The 18,483-nt window shown below is 35.5% G+C and overlaps 1 protein-coding gene across 1 annotated transcript in view; it reads right to left on the minus strand.

Annotated features, from left to right (window-relative positions):
• Nucleotides 1-18,483, minus strand: part of LOC149075468 (uncharacterized) — a 182,602-nt gene that overhangs the window by 18,793 nt on the left and 145,326 nt on the right. The window contains exon 4 of the mRNA XM_089242827.1: nt 3,243-3,376. Within this exon, the coding sequence (XP_089098953.1) occupies nt 3,243-3,376 (134 nt within the window). The remainder of the gene's footprint in view (nt 1-3,242; nt 3,377-18,483) is intronic.

The raw sequence follows: 18,483 nt of genomic DNA on the forward strand, positions 1-18,483 counted from the left end.
ATTTTAGTAACCTATGTGATTGCCATTGCTTTTATAATGTCAAATACATGATTTTTCATCGAAAGTACCAAGTTTTGTAACAATGCTGGACATTAATTTCCCTTCTACACCCATTTTCTGTCATAAATTTTCGAAATTTTCTTTCATCTATTCTGAATTTTCATCAGCTCCTGAATTCTTTCTTTTCTAGTTGTGAAATTCTTTCTTTCGTTAGTTCTGGAATTCTTGCATTCATTAGTTGTGGATTTTTTTTCTTTCTCATAAGTTCTAGAATTCTTTCTTTCACTAGTTCTGAAATTCTTTCTTTCATTAGTTCTGGAATTTTTTCTTTCACTAGTTCTGAAATTCTTTCTTTCACTAGTTCCGGAATTCTTACTTTCACTAGTTCCGGAACTCTTTCTTTCACTAGTTCCGAAATCCTTTCACTAGTTCTGGAATTCTTTCTTTCACTAGTTCCGAAATCCTTTCACTAGTTCTGGAATTCTTTCTTTCACTAGTTCCGAAATCCTTTCACTAGTTCTGGAATTCTTTCTTTCACTAGTTCCGAAATCCTTTCACTAGTTCTGGAATTCTTTCTTTCACTAGTTCTGAAATTCTTTCTTTCACTAGTTCTGAAATTCTTTCTTTCACTAGTTCTGAAATTCTTTCTTTCACTAGTTCTGAAATTCTTTCTTTCACTAGTTCCGAAATCCTTTCACTAGTTCTGGAATTCTTTCTTTCACTAGTTCTGGAATTCTTTCTTTCACTAGTTCTGGAATTCTTTCTTTCACTAGTTCCGAAATCCTTTCTTTCACTAGTTCTGAAATTCTTTCTTCCACTAGTTCCGAAATCCTTTCACTAGTTCTGGAATTCTTTCTTTCACTAGTTCTGGAATTCTTTCTTTCACTAGTGCTGAAATTCTTTCATTAGTTTCAAATTTTCGTAAGCTCTGGAATTAATTATTTCATTAATTCTGAAAATATTCTTTCATTAATTCTGAAAACATTCTTTCATTAATTCTGAAAATATTCTTTCATTAATTCTGAAAATATTTTTTCATTAATTCTGAAAATATTTTTTCATTAATTCTGGTATTACTTCTTTCATTAGTGCTGGAATTTTTTTCATTCGGTACATAGGCGGAGATAGACTTGGAAGTCTGGGGGGGCATGGTCATTATTGGTGGGGGGGGGGACACGATGTGATGTTGACAATTCATATATACATAAGATCAGTCGACTTCACCTTCGAAGCAGCCCCCCTCCCCCTCCACCGTATCTCCAACCATATGATTCGGTAATTTCAAATTTTAATTAGTTCGGGAATTTTTTGTCATCGAACCACACTTTCTCAATTTCATTTTCATTACCGTAATTTTTTTTTTTTTTTGTAGTAAAAGTGGTGTCGAAGCTTCAACGGTGAAAGTATAAGAATTAATGCTAAGGAAACATTCTTATTTTTAAATATGTTTGTTATTTCTATAAAAGAAAGAGTAATAAATGGGTGAAATTATATATATATATATATATAGATATATATATTTCTCCCACAAGTATTAATATTGCATATAGAAAATTTTAAAAAATTGGAAAGCAGTTTCGAGGAATTTTTAATTACGTTTCACCGACCGAAACAAAAATTTTTTTTTGTTAATTATTTTTGGTTTCGGAGAATTCTCGTTAATTTCTCATTTTTGGCATCATCCGCTGTAACTGAATTCACAGGAAATAGGATCATCGTTTAAAATTAGGCGTAAATAAATATTAATGGAAAATGAATGTCATAATTACTGCCATTACTGCGTGTCAATTTTTTCTCTGAATTGCACCAAAAATTTTGGAAAATAGTCACTTTTGTGACGGTGTACATTTTTCTTTTGTTTCCGATGCTTCTACCTGTCCCTGTAATATCTAAATTAGTCATTAGAAATTAGAAAACCCACTTCTGTGGTGTCTGTTATTTAACCCTTCCATTTTTTTTCTCGTTCCTTCTTACAATAAAATGTATTTTTTTCTTCTCTCATGCAAAGATTCACCAAAAATGGAAAAAGGGTTCCAGAAGGAAACGGGGGGAAAAGTTTATCCTAGTTGGATTATATGTTTAATATTCTTACAAGTGCAACATTACTGGCGTAAACAGATTTTAGTGATTCAATAACGGTAGACGATGTGATGCGTGGAGATTAGTGAGTCATCTATAAGTGAATATTTATCGTTAGAGTAGTTGACGATCTTTGGCCCAGGAACAGGTACAGTATAAGTCTGTTATAACGAGTACGGCTTATAACGAGAATCTCGCTATTACGAGTAATTCTTAAGTGATTGTCAAAGAGCTAATGTTAAAGATACAAAAAAAATATTCGCTTTTAGCGAGTTTATATGAATGAAAATCAGAACACATTCGCTATAACGACAGCGGATATTCTCGAAAAGCATGTTTTCCGTTCCCTTTCTTTAAGAATTAAATATAAAATGCGTTAAAAAACATGAATTTTTTTAAAAATCTCTTTGCTATATTTATAAGTGTTTATAAACGTGGATAAAAGTGGTTATAAATAAGAAGACCACACATGCTGTATCTTATCTTCTTGTTATCTATATAGGAGCTGTAAAAACACACAATTTTATCTGTAGGTGTGTTGGTTGGGCAGGTAGGGCATGACCTCTGATTTTGACATCGTTGTTACTTCCCTTAAAAAAAAATCCTTACCCCCTCCTTTCTTCAAAATCTTTCCCATGTGTCTTGCAACTCTGGACACAGGACAAACAGGGCTAAATCATTTTCTCTGCCTTAAATGTCATTGGAGATTTTTATACTGCAACGCGTGATTAAACCAGTTGCAGAAACTGCTGCATTCTATAAAGGGTAACATTTTTTATATAATCAAACTATTTATATGCATAAACAGCTAACTCTAGCAGCAAAGTAATTTAAAATAAAAGGAAATGAAAGGTTTAATTTTTCTAGTTCCCCCCTCCTTATATGTTTCTACCATGCAAAAAAAAATGAAATTCGTTTATAATGATAAGTCCATTACAACGACAATTTTGACAATTTTCCTTCAGGTTGTCAACTGTCGTTATAACGGACTTTTACTGTATTTGTTTCTTTTTAAAAAAAACAAGCCTAATTCTTTTTTAAACTACAGATTTTAAAACTTACTACATTATAATGTATAAGATAGGGTACTGTATTTTTTCCCCCATCCCCCCTCGACTATTGAGTTGGAGAATGAAATAATGAACTGCAAAACAGAAAATTACAGGTTCAGAATTGATGTACCACTGTAGGTTTGCTGCAGGCTTTGACTTGGCTGACGTACAGTTGATGTCTACCACGTCTCCGACGTCATACTTCGTTTTGCCACCCGTGATCCTCGGCCCTTCCGTTGGCAACACTGCAATCAAGAGAAAATGAAAAATATAGTAAAATAAAAATACAGTGGAGTCTCCATTCAACGAACTTTCATTTAACGAAGTTTTCCATTTATATATAATATACGTTATATATAAGTTCGTAAAATCGAGCGTCGACTGTAAAGCGAAGTTTTTCCGACTGAATTTTTTTGTTTTACAACTTTTTTTGTTTGCAACGTCATTAAAAAAAGGTTACAATAAAAAATGAAATGAAATAAAATTCGAAAATCACTGCAAACTGTTCGGCCTGCGTCCAGAATCGCAGGAAGAATGAAATCAAGCCGTCAAAATTCCCGCTCTAATTTGTTGGTTAACATGCATTTTGCGCCATCTAGTGAATATTGTCAGCATTAAATATTATGAAACCTCATCTGAGCTGCAAAATATTTGCATTCCGTGGTAAGTTATTGCCGTTTACCCAAATTCAGTTATTTCTTCTGCTTTGTTATTGTTTTCACATAAGCGAAGAGAGGAAAAGAGAGAGAGAGAGAGATGTGAAATCAAATTCTGTGTCGAAGCAGGGGATTGCAAATTATAAACTTATTCAGTTGATGAAGATTTTTCTTGGCAGCTTTTTGTCCACTATCTGAGCCCAAATGGGTCTCCCTCCGCTATGCCGTTTGATCAATATGTCTAAAAGCCTCGCACGGCTATTGCTGTTGTAAATATTTTTCTATAATTGTCGCATGGTCCCAATTGGGCTAATTTTATATTAGTATTAATTTAATCATAAGCTCTCAAAATAAATTTCTCAAACTTTTAGATTATTCAGTGTTTTACACGGTGATACCGTCAAAGACATCTTGGGTTTATGCTACTTGGTTGTGTATAAATTGATATTAACACTTCATAAAAACAAGAATTTATGCTGAACCTAAAAAATTCTTATCTCTGACGAAAACTGGGCAGGGCCGTCTTAAGAGTATCGTGGGCCCCCGGGCCAAGTGGTTTTTTGGAGGCCCTATATGGTAAATCCTAGAAAATTTCAACCAGATCTCATTTTTGTGAGGCCCCTCTTCTTTTGAGGCCCCTGGGCAGTGCTCGGGTGGGCCCATGCGTTAAGACGGCACTGGACCTGGGCAAACATTTGAAATCTCTTTACGTAGAAAAGGAATATTTTAAAAACACTTGTTCGTCTGTTTAGTTCCCAAAATTTACAATGCCTTGCCTTTCTTATTAACAAATATAGCTTTATATTCTGAATTTAAAAACGAATTGTTTCGTTACATTGCTGCCATCACTAACGTTGAAGACTATTTTTAAATGTAGATCATGGACTATGCGAATACTGTACTTGAATTAAAGTTGCCGTTCCATGTTTATAACTATTATCAATATGGTGCTACATATCTGACTCTATAAAAACTGTTTCAACTGTGATCATTAATCTCATTGATTGGTTGTCAGTAAGGGTATAATTACCCCTTGACAACTCATATATAGATACACACACATTTGTATTTTCTTTTCTCTCTCTCTCTATTTTCTTTAAATTGCTGTTCAAACTAAGGATCTGTATGTGTAATTTGTCTTTTGAATCTGAATAAATCCTCTTTGAATATTATTATTAAGGCTAATTTTGTATTATTATTATTTTATTATTTACTCTTTTCTTTTTCTGTACTTTTCTCTCCCAGTTGCCTTTGCTTTCGCTGGTGCAACCGAGCGTAGTTACGCTCGTTTCGTTCAGTTCAGGTGATGAAGATGGCCTTCACAGCCAGTGCATAGTTTACAAACCGAAATTTTTCACTTAGAGAAACAAAATTCCATGACATATATTTCTTTTCTCTATTTCTATCCGCTCATATACAAACAATGACGTTTAAAAAAAAAAAGGAATAAAACTGAATTGAGAAAACATCTCGAAATGAGAAATTATGTATTTGGACGCTTGTGTGTGTGTGTGTGCACGAGATTTCACATATTTAATGTGCCATTGCGGTTTAATAGGTGGCGCAAAAGTCGAGTGGACGGTATACTGCAGTGTATATGCTCCTCTGAAAAAAAAATATTACTTTAAAATTTCTGGAATAGACCATCAATTATGACTCATGGGCCATAATTGAGGCTGACAAAACTCTAGAATGGAAGTATTGGAATCAATCTTAGATATTTTAAATTTTACACAGTCTTGGTTATCAACCAACAACGTGGTTCACAAACAACGACATTAAATTAAAGTTGAGTCAAACCAAATTTATCCATTTCAGTCCAATGGGAAATCAAAATTTCAATTACGAACTCAAATCAGGCTCTGCCAAACTGTATTCAACAAAGTTGTAACTGTCCTGCGTTAGATAAAGTATCTTTTTGTGGAAATACCTTGGAATCCATGTTGATTCTAATTTGAAATGGAAAACCCACATATTGCACACATCTTACTAAACAGTTTGGATATTTCCTAGATAGGTTCCACAACACAGAAAATGTTGTTAATATAATTCTATTCTACATTACATATACTATGCTTTTGTTCAATCATCATTGCAGTACAGAATAACAATTTGAGGTTGTGACTTTATTCCGATCATCAACATCCAAGAAAGTTTTTTAAATTTCTGTGCTATTCAAATTCTTTTAATGATGCTATTGTAATGCCTTGGTGTACGACAGTTGATTTTCTACAAATAGCCTCTCTTTCTGCACAAAAATCAATATTTGTGTTCTACAAAAATCAAAATGTCTTTGAGAGGAGCCGGTGAAATATATTAAATTCCTCTACATAAAAAAGAAATATGTCGGAAATATAAAATAAAAAATCTAAATCTCTATACGGTTCACTTGTCCTCTAACATCCGATTAGAAAGTTGTTGCCCTGTCTTTCTTACGACCAACCAAAAAAATCTCCAAGTTTCTAAGTGCAATATTCGTTGAGGTTATCTCCAATTAAAAATCCGAAAAAAGTTGGGAAAGGACAGCATAAATGAGGGAGAGAGATTTGTCCGTTAGTTTTTTCTGTTCTTTCATATTTCTCCGATTTTTGAATTAGAATGTTTCAGGGAATATTGCAATTAAAATTGACAAAATATTTAAAAATTAATAAAAAAATTTTAAATACATGGATTTTTTTTTGTTCTCGGAAAAGGCATGGCAATAACTTTCTAATCGGATGTTAGAGGACAAAGGGACCGTATAAAAGCGTATATTTTTTATTCTGTGACACTGTATTTTCACTCTCAAGACTGGTGCAGGGTAATTTTTGAACTCCCTGTATATACCAACCATTTCTAATATTGTTAATTTTTATAACGCAATTATAATTTTATTGGCTTTGTCACTGACGATCACGTTTTTATATGCATTTTCCCACTTGCCGCTTCAGTTGTTGGCTGATCATATTCTTGTTTTGAAATTTTTTTATTTCTTTTTTTTTACTTTAGTATTCGATATAATCTATATAACACTGATTGATAATTTGTTTTATAAAATTGTTCAAACATTAACTGTATCTAATTCTATTCTTGTGGACAATTCGGGTAAGACTTTTACTCTTTGACCACTCATGAACACAATTTCCTTTTTTTTTATTCTAATCATATCATATTTCTCCATTTATTATTTACTTACTTGTATCTGTAATCTGAAATTTATTTCGTCTAAAAATTCAATACATTTTGAATTATTTAATTTAATTTTTTTTTACTGGAATATCAATGTGAAACGCTCGCTAAAACCGTGAGGCGTGTTAATTCTGGGATATTTTTTCATATAAAAATAGTAATAAGTTACCTTTCGGGTGAGACAATATGCGGGCAGCGATTGCAGCCTATGGTCCGCGACGATGGCGTAGGTGGCCGCAGGTAGACTTGATAAAATTATTTACCCATTGTAATATTGATATTAATAATATTTATATGGGTTCGAATAAAATTATACCTTCATACTGTAATTATTGCTTTCGTTAGTTCTGTAAGTAGTAACCATAGGAAGATAAAGGGGGGAGGGCGGAGAAACCAACCACCTCCCCTCCCCCCTTTCCCAAAAAATTTGTATTGCCAGCATAGGTGGAAGGGTGGAAGTCGAAAATCCGCCCCTCTCCCGTTCACTATACAAGCGGCCCCCCTCATTCGAAGTGTCTGTATCCGCTTATGTCTGGAACTGCTCTTTCATTAGTTTCAAATTTTCATAAGTTCAGGAATTCTTTCATTATTTTAAATTTCAATTGGTTCTGGGATTTTTTTTCCTTTCGTAAACGTCAAATTTTCATAAGTTTAAGAATTTTGTCATTAGTTTCAAATTTTAGCACTGAAATTCTTTCATTGGTTTCAAATTTTTATTAATTCTAGGGGAATTCCTCAATTAGTTTTAAATTTTCATAAATGCGGAATTTTCATTAAAGTTTATATTCTTTTAGTGGATATTTTTCAGTATCCCCCTATACATTCTGTAATAATAATATATGGGTTGATGTTTTTTTTTGGGAGGGGGTGCAGATTTCACATCTTCGCACTTTTTGACATTGTTTTTACACATCGACATAGATTTTATTGTCACAAAAAAGTGCGATAATATTTGTTTGTTTCTATCAGTACGAATACGAGACCCTCTTGAGCGCAGAGCCTGCTGTTGTGCCCGCGCCTGTCGCACACTCCTAAGGGCAACTCTGCAATACTGAATAACCATCACACACCAACGCAAAACAAATTCCAGCAATACAGCCAACAAAAGATTGAATCCATACAAGCAGCAACTATCAAAGCAGAATTTTCTTATTGAAATACTATATCGAGGGGGTTGATGCACGCAAATTTTTCAAAAAACACATTTTCGAAATTTTCTATTTCCAAATTCTATAAAGATTTTTGCGTCTAATTGTATTAGTAAGTTTTTGCTCTACCTGTGCTAGAAATAGGGGTAAATATTAGGGAGATAATTATCGCCCTAAATCTGTATTTCGAAGTCATGATATCGTTATATGGATAATTGTTGAAGCCACTGATCAATTTACTTTCATTGCGTTTGTCGGAAACGGCTCTATGTTACTGGTTATTTAATAAAATTTCCGGACACATCCATCCTTCGGGAATACTTCGATAACTCTATGGGAGATGTGAAGCGGAGTGCGTCCGGTCCTTCAGTGTTTAATGTACTAGAGATATTTTTTAAAATTTTCTATTATAAACTGCTGGCAGCCATTATATATGCTAATGTTTTCCACTGAAATGCTCTTTTCTCAAAACAAATTTTTTGTTAGTTAAGAAACATTTTTTCAAACACTACTTATTGAAATGTCTTAAAACGTTGTGTGTGTCTCAACACTATGGTGTTACATACAGGGTGAGCAAAAAGTCCGTAGAAACTTAAAAATGAATAAAAACCGGAAATATAACCGAAATAAAACACGGTTTGCAGGGTCAGCATCGCTAGGTCGCGGGAATTTTTTTTAAGACAGGAAAAAAAAAACTAAAAAACAGCCGATAGGTGGCGCTGGTACGAGCGACTTCGGTGGAAATATGCAAATGAGACGGTTATAAGAACTTGCGCTACTAATCCACGATTAGTACACAGTTGTAAACCGTGTATGTGGACCTGCTGCACTCTCCCGTTGCTGGATTTGTGACTCGCCTGTAATGTGTTATTACCTGTGGTCGTGGTCATGTCGAACACACACTGTTGTAATAAACGGTTTGGAGGCATTCTGTTCGTTATTTGCATATCTTTTCTTTGACTTGTGTACTTCATTGCCACCTATCGGCTGTTTTTTAGATTTTTTTTCCTGTCGCAAAATTCCCGTGACCTAGCGATGCTAATCCTGCAAATGTTTTTATTTCAGTTATTTTTCCGGTTTTTATGAATTTTCAAAGTTTCTACGGACTTTTTGCCGACCCTGTAGATTAACCCAAGGATTTTTTATTAAATTTTTAAAAAAAATTTTTATGGCACAAAATATAGGTAAATTTTGGTGATTTTTGAAAAAGTTTTTAAAAGTTGAAATTCGAGGAAAAAATAACCAACTATTAAAATCCTAAATACTGGGGTCAAATTGTATAAAAATATTGAACAAAATTGGGGAAATAAATTTTTTGTGTGACTAAAGTGAATAGAAATTTTTTGAAATGTGGCTTAAAATGGAAATTTTTCCCATAAGAAAGAGCATGGGAAGCCAAGATCGTGCACCAACCCACCTTAAAGGGAAAGCAGGTCTTTGCTTGGATATATCGAGTCGATTCGTTACGAAGTTGAAAGAATTCGATTCGAGAATCTAAGACGGAACTTATTTCAAGGAAGAATATAAGAGAAATGATGGTAATGACGTAACAAGATATGTTCAAACCAAAAAGTTTTGGCTTCTCAAAAAGAAATATCTTTGAAAAAGTCTTTTTCTGCATCGTTATTGAGGCAAAAGTATTCTTAGATATTTTTTTCCACGAAAAGTTAAAGTAAATGCGTGATGTCTTTGTATTACATTCTATGTAAGATGAAACTTTTTTCGACGAAATAATGAATTTTAGTTCTCTTTGTACGAAAGATAACAATGAAGTATGTATTATTGGAAATCGGGTTTCATGTGAGAGATATTCCGTGTGCGGAAAATTCACCGACATCAGTTCGATATGAGTGATTAAATGATCGAGTGGGCAAGTGAGCGAGTCAGTGAATGAATGAAAAACCGGGGGGGGGGCACTCACTCACTGTGCTGATGTACACAAGGATGCATCTACCAAAATCCATTCCAGCACTTCTAGCGAGATGCAATAACAAGATAACAAAGAACGTTTGAACCTTCTATCTTGATTATCAAAACCAGGAATCCCTACATGTTCTGCCCCCCCCTAACAAGAACCTGGTAACTTTCGAAACTCCTTATAATGGCGGGGGAAAAATCACCCTGGGAATGTGTTCATGATCTCGTCCCTCTCCTAACCATATTATAATGTACGCTCACTAACCATGTACGCTCACTATGTCTGTCACAGGATCCCTCTCTCTGTAGACCGGTCACTCACTTGATCTCCAGGTCACTCATTCAATCCCTAGATGAGTAGCTCCCTCAATAGTGTAGCTCAATTTGTTATTCACTTCGTGGGTCACTCTTTCTGTCATCAATTCACTAGGCCCCTCACTCTATCATCAACTCACTTGTTTGCTCGCTATGTTGTACACTCAATCACCTGGTCGCTCACACTGTCATCCGCTCACTCAAGAGGAATATTCGCAAGGTATATGTACGCAGGGGCTGTTATAAGATGTGCACCAAATTCTGGAAAGGGAAAAAAATCAACAGAAAAATTGAGAAAAAATTCTTTTCTCTTCAAAATTCAAACTATGAATGCGTTGGATAGAACGACATGCATGAGAAACAGTAATTTCTTGCATATTATTCACGGCGTTTACAAATCTGTGAGTTTTCCGAGTTATTTCACTCGTGTGACTTGTACGCCAGAGGACCCCGAAACGGTCCACCACCACCTAGAGATAGATCTCTCTCTAGGTGGTGGTGAACGGTCTCACACGGGTGAGAACTTTGTCTCTAGCCACCCCTGTATGTACTCATTTTTAACTTGATGTAACCTACCTAAAACGACTATTATTTTACATTAAAGAAAAAACATATAGGAATGAAATTTCTTAAGGAGCTTTTAATAGCAAATAAATATTCAATAAATATTTTTTTTTTACAATTTGAAGAAAAATTTAAAAATAGACTATAATAAAACTAAGTATATACAGGGTGCATGGGTAATAGGGCATATGTCATTTTACTGGAGATTTTACACTAAGATATCCGAATTCGAAAAACAGGAAAGTTGGACAAAAGCAGCATTAAATGCGGGAAAACCGTTTAACCCGCATTTAATGTGTTGTTTTTTCCCCAAACTTTCCCCCGTTTTTCGAATTCGGATATCTCTGCGAATATTGCACTTAGAAACGTGGAAATTTTTCAAACAACAACTTTCTAATTGGGTTTCCGGGTACACTGGGAAGAAAAAAAAGTTAAATTCTTTATTTTGATAACAATACAACCCCTTGTAAACATGAATCACATATCTGAGTACTTCACGTTATTTGGATACTTTTTCTAATTGAAAATATGCATCTAGGATCAACGGCTCGCCAGTAAAATGTCATACACCCTGTTACCTATGCATACTGTACATAAATGTAGTGTATTTCAATGGACAGAAAAAGCTGAAATGTTATACATTTTCATCCTAGCAATACCTGTTATTGCTTTTAAAAGTGATATTATTGTGCAAGATTGTGAGAGTTACTTTGAATATTTATTTCCTGAAAAATCAAGGGAAGATTCAAAAGCCAGAACCTCACTTTCTCTGAAAACCAAATAAATCAGAAACAGAAAAACTAAATTTAGCACTCTCGTGAAAAATTTATGGATTTTTTTCCCTCAAACCTGACTTATCGCTGCCACACCCTTATAATAGAATTTGCGGAAGTAATAAAAGAATATGCTTATTCGCCCTTCGATACATTATGGATAATTTCTGAAACTTGTGTTCAAATATATCTCGTGTTATCTCTCTCTCCACCCAATTCTGTTTTTAATGCTTAAAAGGAAACTTCATCAGATATTATACGAATGAATTGTGCCACTCCGATTAGGGAATCAAAAATAATAATTGTCATCACTCTCTTGAAAAGTAGATATTGAGAGGAGTATATTATTGCTTAATTAAACCAGTGGTTCTCAACCTTGGGTACACAAATATGCAACCCCTACGGGGTAGTTATCTGTACTCTCCCTAGGGGAAGAGCATGTTTGTAGGTGCAAGATGGAAAAATAAAATTACAGCACTTTGTGTGTGTGTGTGTGTGTGTGATTGATCATTCAGGATAATTGAAATGATGACAAAAATTAATTTTTTTAATAATTTCTAACTCTTAGACAAATATGACTCATAATATTTTCAAGCCTCATTTTCTGATTTACTTCACTAAGCACCAGCTCTAGCCATATCGCAATTTACTGCAATTAATGAGTTGGGTTGGAAATGAAGACACCATCTATCGGTGGTCGGTGGTGGACTCAAGTCCGCCTTCGGAAAACATCGATATCCTCGCCGGCGTTTGAACCTAGGACCGTGATGGCAACCTTCACGGTTGTAGATGAACATCTTACCACCACGCTACTCGGGCGAGAAGTACCCCTCATCTTTTGACTTCTGCTCACAGAAAATTGTTATAAAAATTTTTCATTGTGAACCATTGTGAGTGCCTTTCATATTATTAAATGTCTTTTCTGAAAAAGATCATAGAACGGCTACTAAGTATTTAAATGAAAAGAATCTGGAATACCACACATACCAACTAGACAGTGAGAGATCTCTAAAATTCGTCATCAGAGGCCTTCCGGCGAACACCAGCTTTGAGGACATTAAATCAGATTTGATAAACAAGGGTTTTGAGATCAAAAAAATCTCCAATATGAGAAATTATTCCACTGGACGTATTCTACCACTCTTCTTGATAGAAGTACCTATCAGCAGCAAAGAAATTGCCAACTTAGTTGATATTCAAGACGTACCGATTGAAATAGACCGTTACAGAGGTAATAAATTCCCTCTACAATGTAGAAATTGTTTATTATTCGGACATTCATCATACTACTGTTTTAATTCACCAAACTGTGCTTTTTGTGCCCTTGGACACAGCACCAGAGATTGCCCCTCAAAAGGGAATCAATCTAAAATGAAATGTATTATGTGTGGTGGTCCACACACTGGAACTTTCACAGGCTGTCCACAAAGACCTTCCAGTAGAAGTGACGGGGCAAGAACTTTTCTTCCCAAGCTACCTCCCAGCTTAATGAACTTTCCCTCTTGGGAAAAAAGTTCTAACAAGTCTGAAACAAGTCAACCCCTTCACATCTTCAGTCCTTCGTCCACAAGTGGACTACCGTCTAGACCTCGAATAAATCCTTGGAACATAGGGGCTAACAATAATGACAAGCAGCCGACTCAAGACCAAGAACCCCCTGTGGAAATAACGAGGAAAGGATTACACATTTTGGGGCAAGGCAAGCCACAGCTTTCCATGGAAGAATTATCAGCGGAGCTGCACAACAAATGTTTAGAGACAGAGCGTGAAAAACTTACTAAATTCAAAGCCAGCGAAACAGGAATGAGATATAAAGAAGTCTTAGAAGATTTCATGACCCATCATGCTGTACAGGACAAACTTGAACTGGAGTTGGAAGTGACGAATCAGGATAAGGGTGTGTCTTCAACAAACCTCCCCCTTCTACGGCCTTCACTTTTCCGGAACTATTATGACAACAAATGTGATCAAACCTACATCATAGTCGAAAGTATAGAAGGTAATATAGACAGAGACTTACCAAATAATGACAACTCACAAAATAAAGTTTTAGTCCATCCAACAGCAGCAACTCATTCCCCTGCTCAAAATATTGAACAATTCCTGAACCTCTTAGAACCGTTCTTGAGGGAACTGGGTCTATCCAGGGACAAAATTGAATTCATACTGCAATTTTTGATAACTATAATCTCACACTCCAACAATTAGCACGCCAAGACTTGCCAGCAGCAAACCGCTGCGTATTATGGCATGGAATGCCACAAGTCTGAGAAATGACCTTAGAGAGTTTGGGCAGGCACTCTACGACATGGAAATTGATGTAGCCCTCATATGCGAAACATGGCTGAAGCCTTCACACTCCACTAACATATTTAACTACACCTGCCTCAGAAAAGATAGACTAAACGAAAGAGGAGGTGGAATAGCAGTCTTCATCAAAAATGATATACCATTTCAAGAACTTGATGCACCAGACTCCGACTCCATGGAAAAACTGGCTGTTACCATCTTTATTAACAGGCATCCGATATCTCTATGTGCGATATACAAGCCACCTAGAAACAGACTTGACCTGAATCTACTTAACTTTCTGATCAACACCAACAATCCAATTCTACTGGCTGGGGACTGGAATTGCAAAAGTCCTGCCTTCTGCAGTAACAGATCAAATTCCTGTGGTAGAATTCTGGAAAGATGGTGTAGAAACAAATGCCTACAAATACACTCCAGTTCCACACCAACCCATCACCCTGGAGGGCGGGGTTCACCGGATGTACTTGACTATGGTCTTTCTAAAAACTTTCGGAATAATGTTGACTTAGAATCGTTCACTGGCCTCAACTCAACACATAATCCAATCATATTCACGATTGATCTAACAAGGCCTCAAGATGTTCCTTTCTGCCTTGCCACTGACTGGAATAAATTCAGGGATCTGCTAGATGTTGACGAAGTTCTCGAGCTTCGGCATGCAAACAAGGAGGAAGTTGATGCAGCAACGGTCATCTTTTCGGACAGTATTAAAGCCGCATTACACAATTCAACTAGAAAAATCAAATATCCGGGAAACAAATTTGGAATCTCTCTTGAACTAAAGGAAAAAATTAGACTCAAAAATAAAATAAGAAAATCCTGGCAAAGATTTCGTCGCCCTTTGGATAAAGTTGCACTCAATCGACTGGAAAAGGAAATCAGGAAAGAAATCAAAGGATTCGTCAACGAGCGCTTTTCGAACTTCGTTGAAGAGGCCACTGCGAGTGAAGGTTCCCTTTGGAAAGTTTGGAAGATCTGTAAAAAGAAAACCAAGAAAATTACCAAAATTCAAAACGAACGAGGTGAACTGGTTTTCACTGATGCTGAGATAGCGGAAGTGCTTGCCGAAACTTATGAGGGTCAATTCAAACCTAACACGAATCAACCGATTGGCACTCAGCGGGAACACTTGCATAAAATTGAGGAATTTCTCAACAGACCACGTCATCAGAGTCTTAGTGGGTTTCAAGATTCAGAGCTAACAACTATGGAGGAGGTTAGAGAACTTATTAACAAGCTCTCGATCAAGAAAGCCTCTGGACTGGATGAAATCTCCAATCTCGCTCTCAAAAATCTGCCCCTATCTGCCCTAATGACTCTCACCAATATATTTAATAGCTTGTTAAAAACTTGTCACTTCCCGAAGATATGGAAGCTTTCAGTAATCAAACCTATCCACAAATCTGGCTCTAACCCTCTCATAGCCAAAAATTTCCGACCGATCAGCCTTCTGAGCAATATATCTAAGCTGTTTGAACGTATTCTTCTTATACGATTCAATAACTATCTCGAATCTTCTAATTTTCTTCGTCCTGAGCAGCATGGATTCAGAAGAAACCACTCCTGTGTCACACAGCTGCATCGAGTCGTAGAATTCGCAATACAAGCCTTCAACCACAAGGATTTCACCTGCGCAATGTGCTTGGACATTAGCAAGGCGTTTGACAAAACGAATCACGTAACTCTGTTGTCCAAGCTTGTTGAATACGGTTTTCCTGACCACTACGTGTTGTTCTTCAACAGCTATCTTAAAGACAGGCATTTTCTGGTAAAAAATGGAAATGCTTGTTCTTCTGTTCGTCCAATAAGAGCCTCGGTTCCCCAAGGATCAGTTCTTGGACCTCAGCTCTTCTCCATCTACATCAATGACTTCCCTGCCCCCCAAATGGGCATACTGGGACTCTTTGCGGATGATGCAATTATTATCACCAACAACAGAAAATCTGATAAATGCAGAGAAAATCTTCAGGAGACTCTAGAGGAGGTTGAAGACTGGTGTGAGGATAATGCTGTCGAGCTTAATCATGCCAAGTGTCAGTTCATCAAGTTCATCTGGTTAACAAGAAGAACCAAATTCACTAGAGCACCAATCTACCTGGGCAGAGAAGCCATAAGACCTGTGAAGGAAGTGAAATATTTGGGATGTATTCTAAACCAATCATTATCCTTCGTTCCGCAAATAAATCACGTAAGAACTAAGGCTACCCAAACCATGGGAATGATGTCACGCATTACATTTCCAAGTGCAAGACTAACTCTTAAAAACAAAGTCATATTGTTTAAATCAATCATTAGACCTATCATGACCTACGCCGCCCCAGTATGGGCTCATGTTTCAAAAACCAACATGCAGCGTCTGCAAAGTCAACAGAATAAAATACTGCGAACTCTTGTGCGTGCACCAAAGTACATCAGAGGGGCTGACATTAGAAAAGACCTGAAGATTCCAACCATCCTCAGCTACATCCAACAAATCTCAGAGGATCACTTTGAAAGGATGAGAAACTCAGAATACGAGCATCTGAGAGAGCTGGTCGATTACAACCCATGTGAAAGACTAAAATTTCTTAGACCTCAAAACGTGCTGCACGTGCCATGGTCGGTGCGTTAGGGTCTGAACTACTGAGCTGTATAATCTTTGTCGATCTATCATAATATTTTTGTACTTTTAATTTGCTCTCGAAATAATCGATCAACTGTATTGCATACAGTGGCATTGTGGTTTGATGCACATGACTGATCTTGCACTGCATCAATTTGTATAATTTCGGCTAACACACTTGTTTTTCTATGACTTCTTTTGTATGTTAGATTTATTTTTTATTATTATTTTCTCATTAGTGCACTATGTAGCGTTTTGGTGAATTGTACATAAGTAATTTCATTTTTGTGTCCATTATAATATACATTTATCGCATAATATTTATGTGTATATATATGTGTGTGTATGTGTTTATATGTATGTGTATATGTGTATATATATATATATATATATATTTTTTTTTTTACTACTATTGATTTTACTGATCATCTGCTCTATTGCATAGAGTGGCATTTTGGTGAAGTTTGGCTGATCTTTGTGTATTTTACTATTCTGATGGTAGCATTTATCGGACTGTATGTGGTTTTTTTTTTTTTTTTTTTTTTTTTTCTCTCTATTAACTTACAAGCACTTCACATCTACACAAACACGCACAAACTTGTCTATAACCCTCTTCATAGCTAGCAAGAGCAGTCTGTAAGTCGCCAGGCAGCCCCTTTGGGCTGGGCAGCGACGAGAAAAATTAAATTCTGTCTGTCTGTCATTGTGAGTGCCTTTCTTTCATGTTTTTGTTCATGGATATCACCTTTCTCTGAATGAAAATATACTGTAAAAGATTGGTAAATTTCACAATTTGAGGCAAAGTAAATCACTTTAGTGAAACTATATTTAATATTGTAGATACCGAGAATGTGTTTGCAATGTTATAGTAGTGGGAATATTTTATGTATAAGTTTTATATAATATAAAAAAATCACCGATGGTTATTTTTAAGCAACCATTTTGCCATTGACTGATCAGTATCTCTACCTAAGTAGAGAAATCAAGGCGAAGATAAGAGCTCAGCGCTCGGTACTTCGCATCAACTAGCAACGGCTTTTCTTTCGATTAGCGATCGTTCTTGTTCTCCATTTCGGTTGAGAAAACAATACCATTATTTACCCAAAACTATTTCGCGGTTTGTTTACATTGGTACTTCCCGTGTTAATAGCATGCTGTGCTTAAATTTGATATAGTCATGAACATAATTTCGGAAAAACTAAGAAAAACTTATTCAAGTGTCAAAGAAAAACAAATTTATAGTAGTCGTTGCGGCTGGACTCAATAAGTGAAGAAGTATTCAATTAATCTTTTTTACCAAATCTCAAAAAATGTTAAAAAACTAAAAACTTTTTTTTAGTTTCGTTCTTGAATTGAAAAAAAAATGAAGCCAAAAAATTAACTTTTCGCCATAGCAGAAAAGGTCGTTAAATGGCAAGTAAACAAATTTATTGAAATTAATTAATGGATAATTAAAGTAATTAATTACAGGAGAAAAACTGGATTTTCTAACGGATGAAAACCGCATTATGCAGGAAGAGTGCGGGAGGATAAAAGGTTAAGAACCACTGGTTTAAAGTCACGGAAATATATTTCATACGAATATATGCGTATACTGACTCAACAGGGTACTATGCGAAAGAAATAAAAATAATACTGAAGTAAAATATAAATAATTGCAGAAAAAAACGTGTTATGGAATTAAATTGTGATTGTTTTACTTCGCCGCTAAGATAGTTATTGGAGGAATTATAAAAATGAAAATTTTTACACTATCCCCCATTAAACAAAAATAAAATCAATGAAATTTATAATATTTTATGATTTCTTTCTATATTTTCTATCCCTCTAAAAACCGAAAGAAGTCCACTCGTAACATTTCAATGAAAATTTCACCGAGATATCGGTGACTGAAAA

Source organism: Pholcus phalangioides, unplaced genomic scaffold, assembly GCF_987345545.1.
Source record: "Pholcus phalangioides strain wild (caught in Gottingen) unplaced genomic scaffold, Ppha-v1.0 ptg000015l_1, whole genome shotgun sequence".
In the NCBI taxonomy this organism is placed as follows: Eukaryota; Metazoa; Arthropoda; class Arachnida; order Araneae; family Pholcidae; genus Pholcus; species Pholcus phalangioides.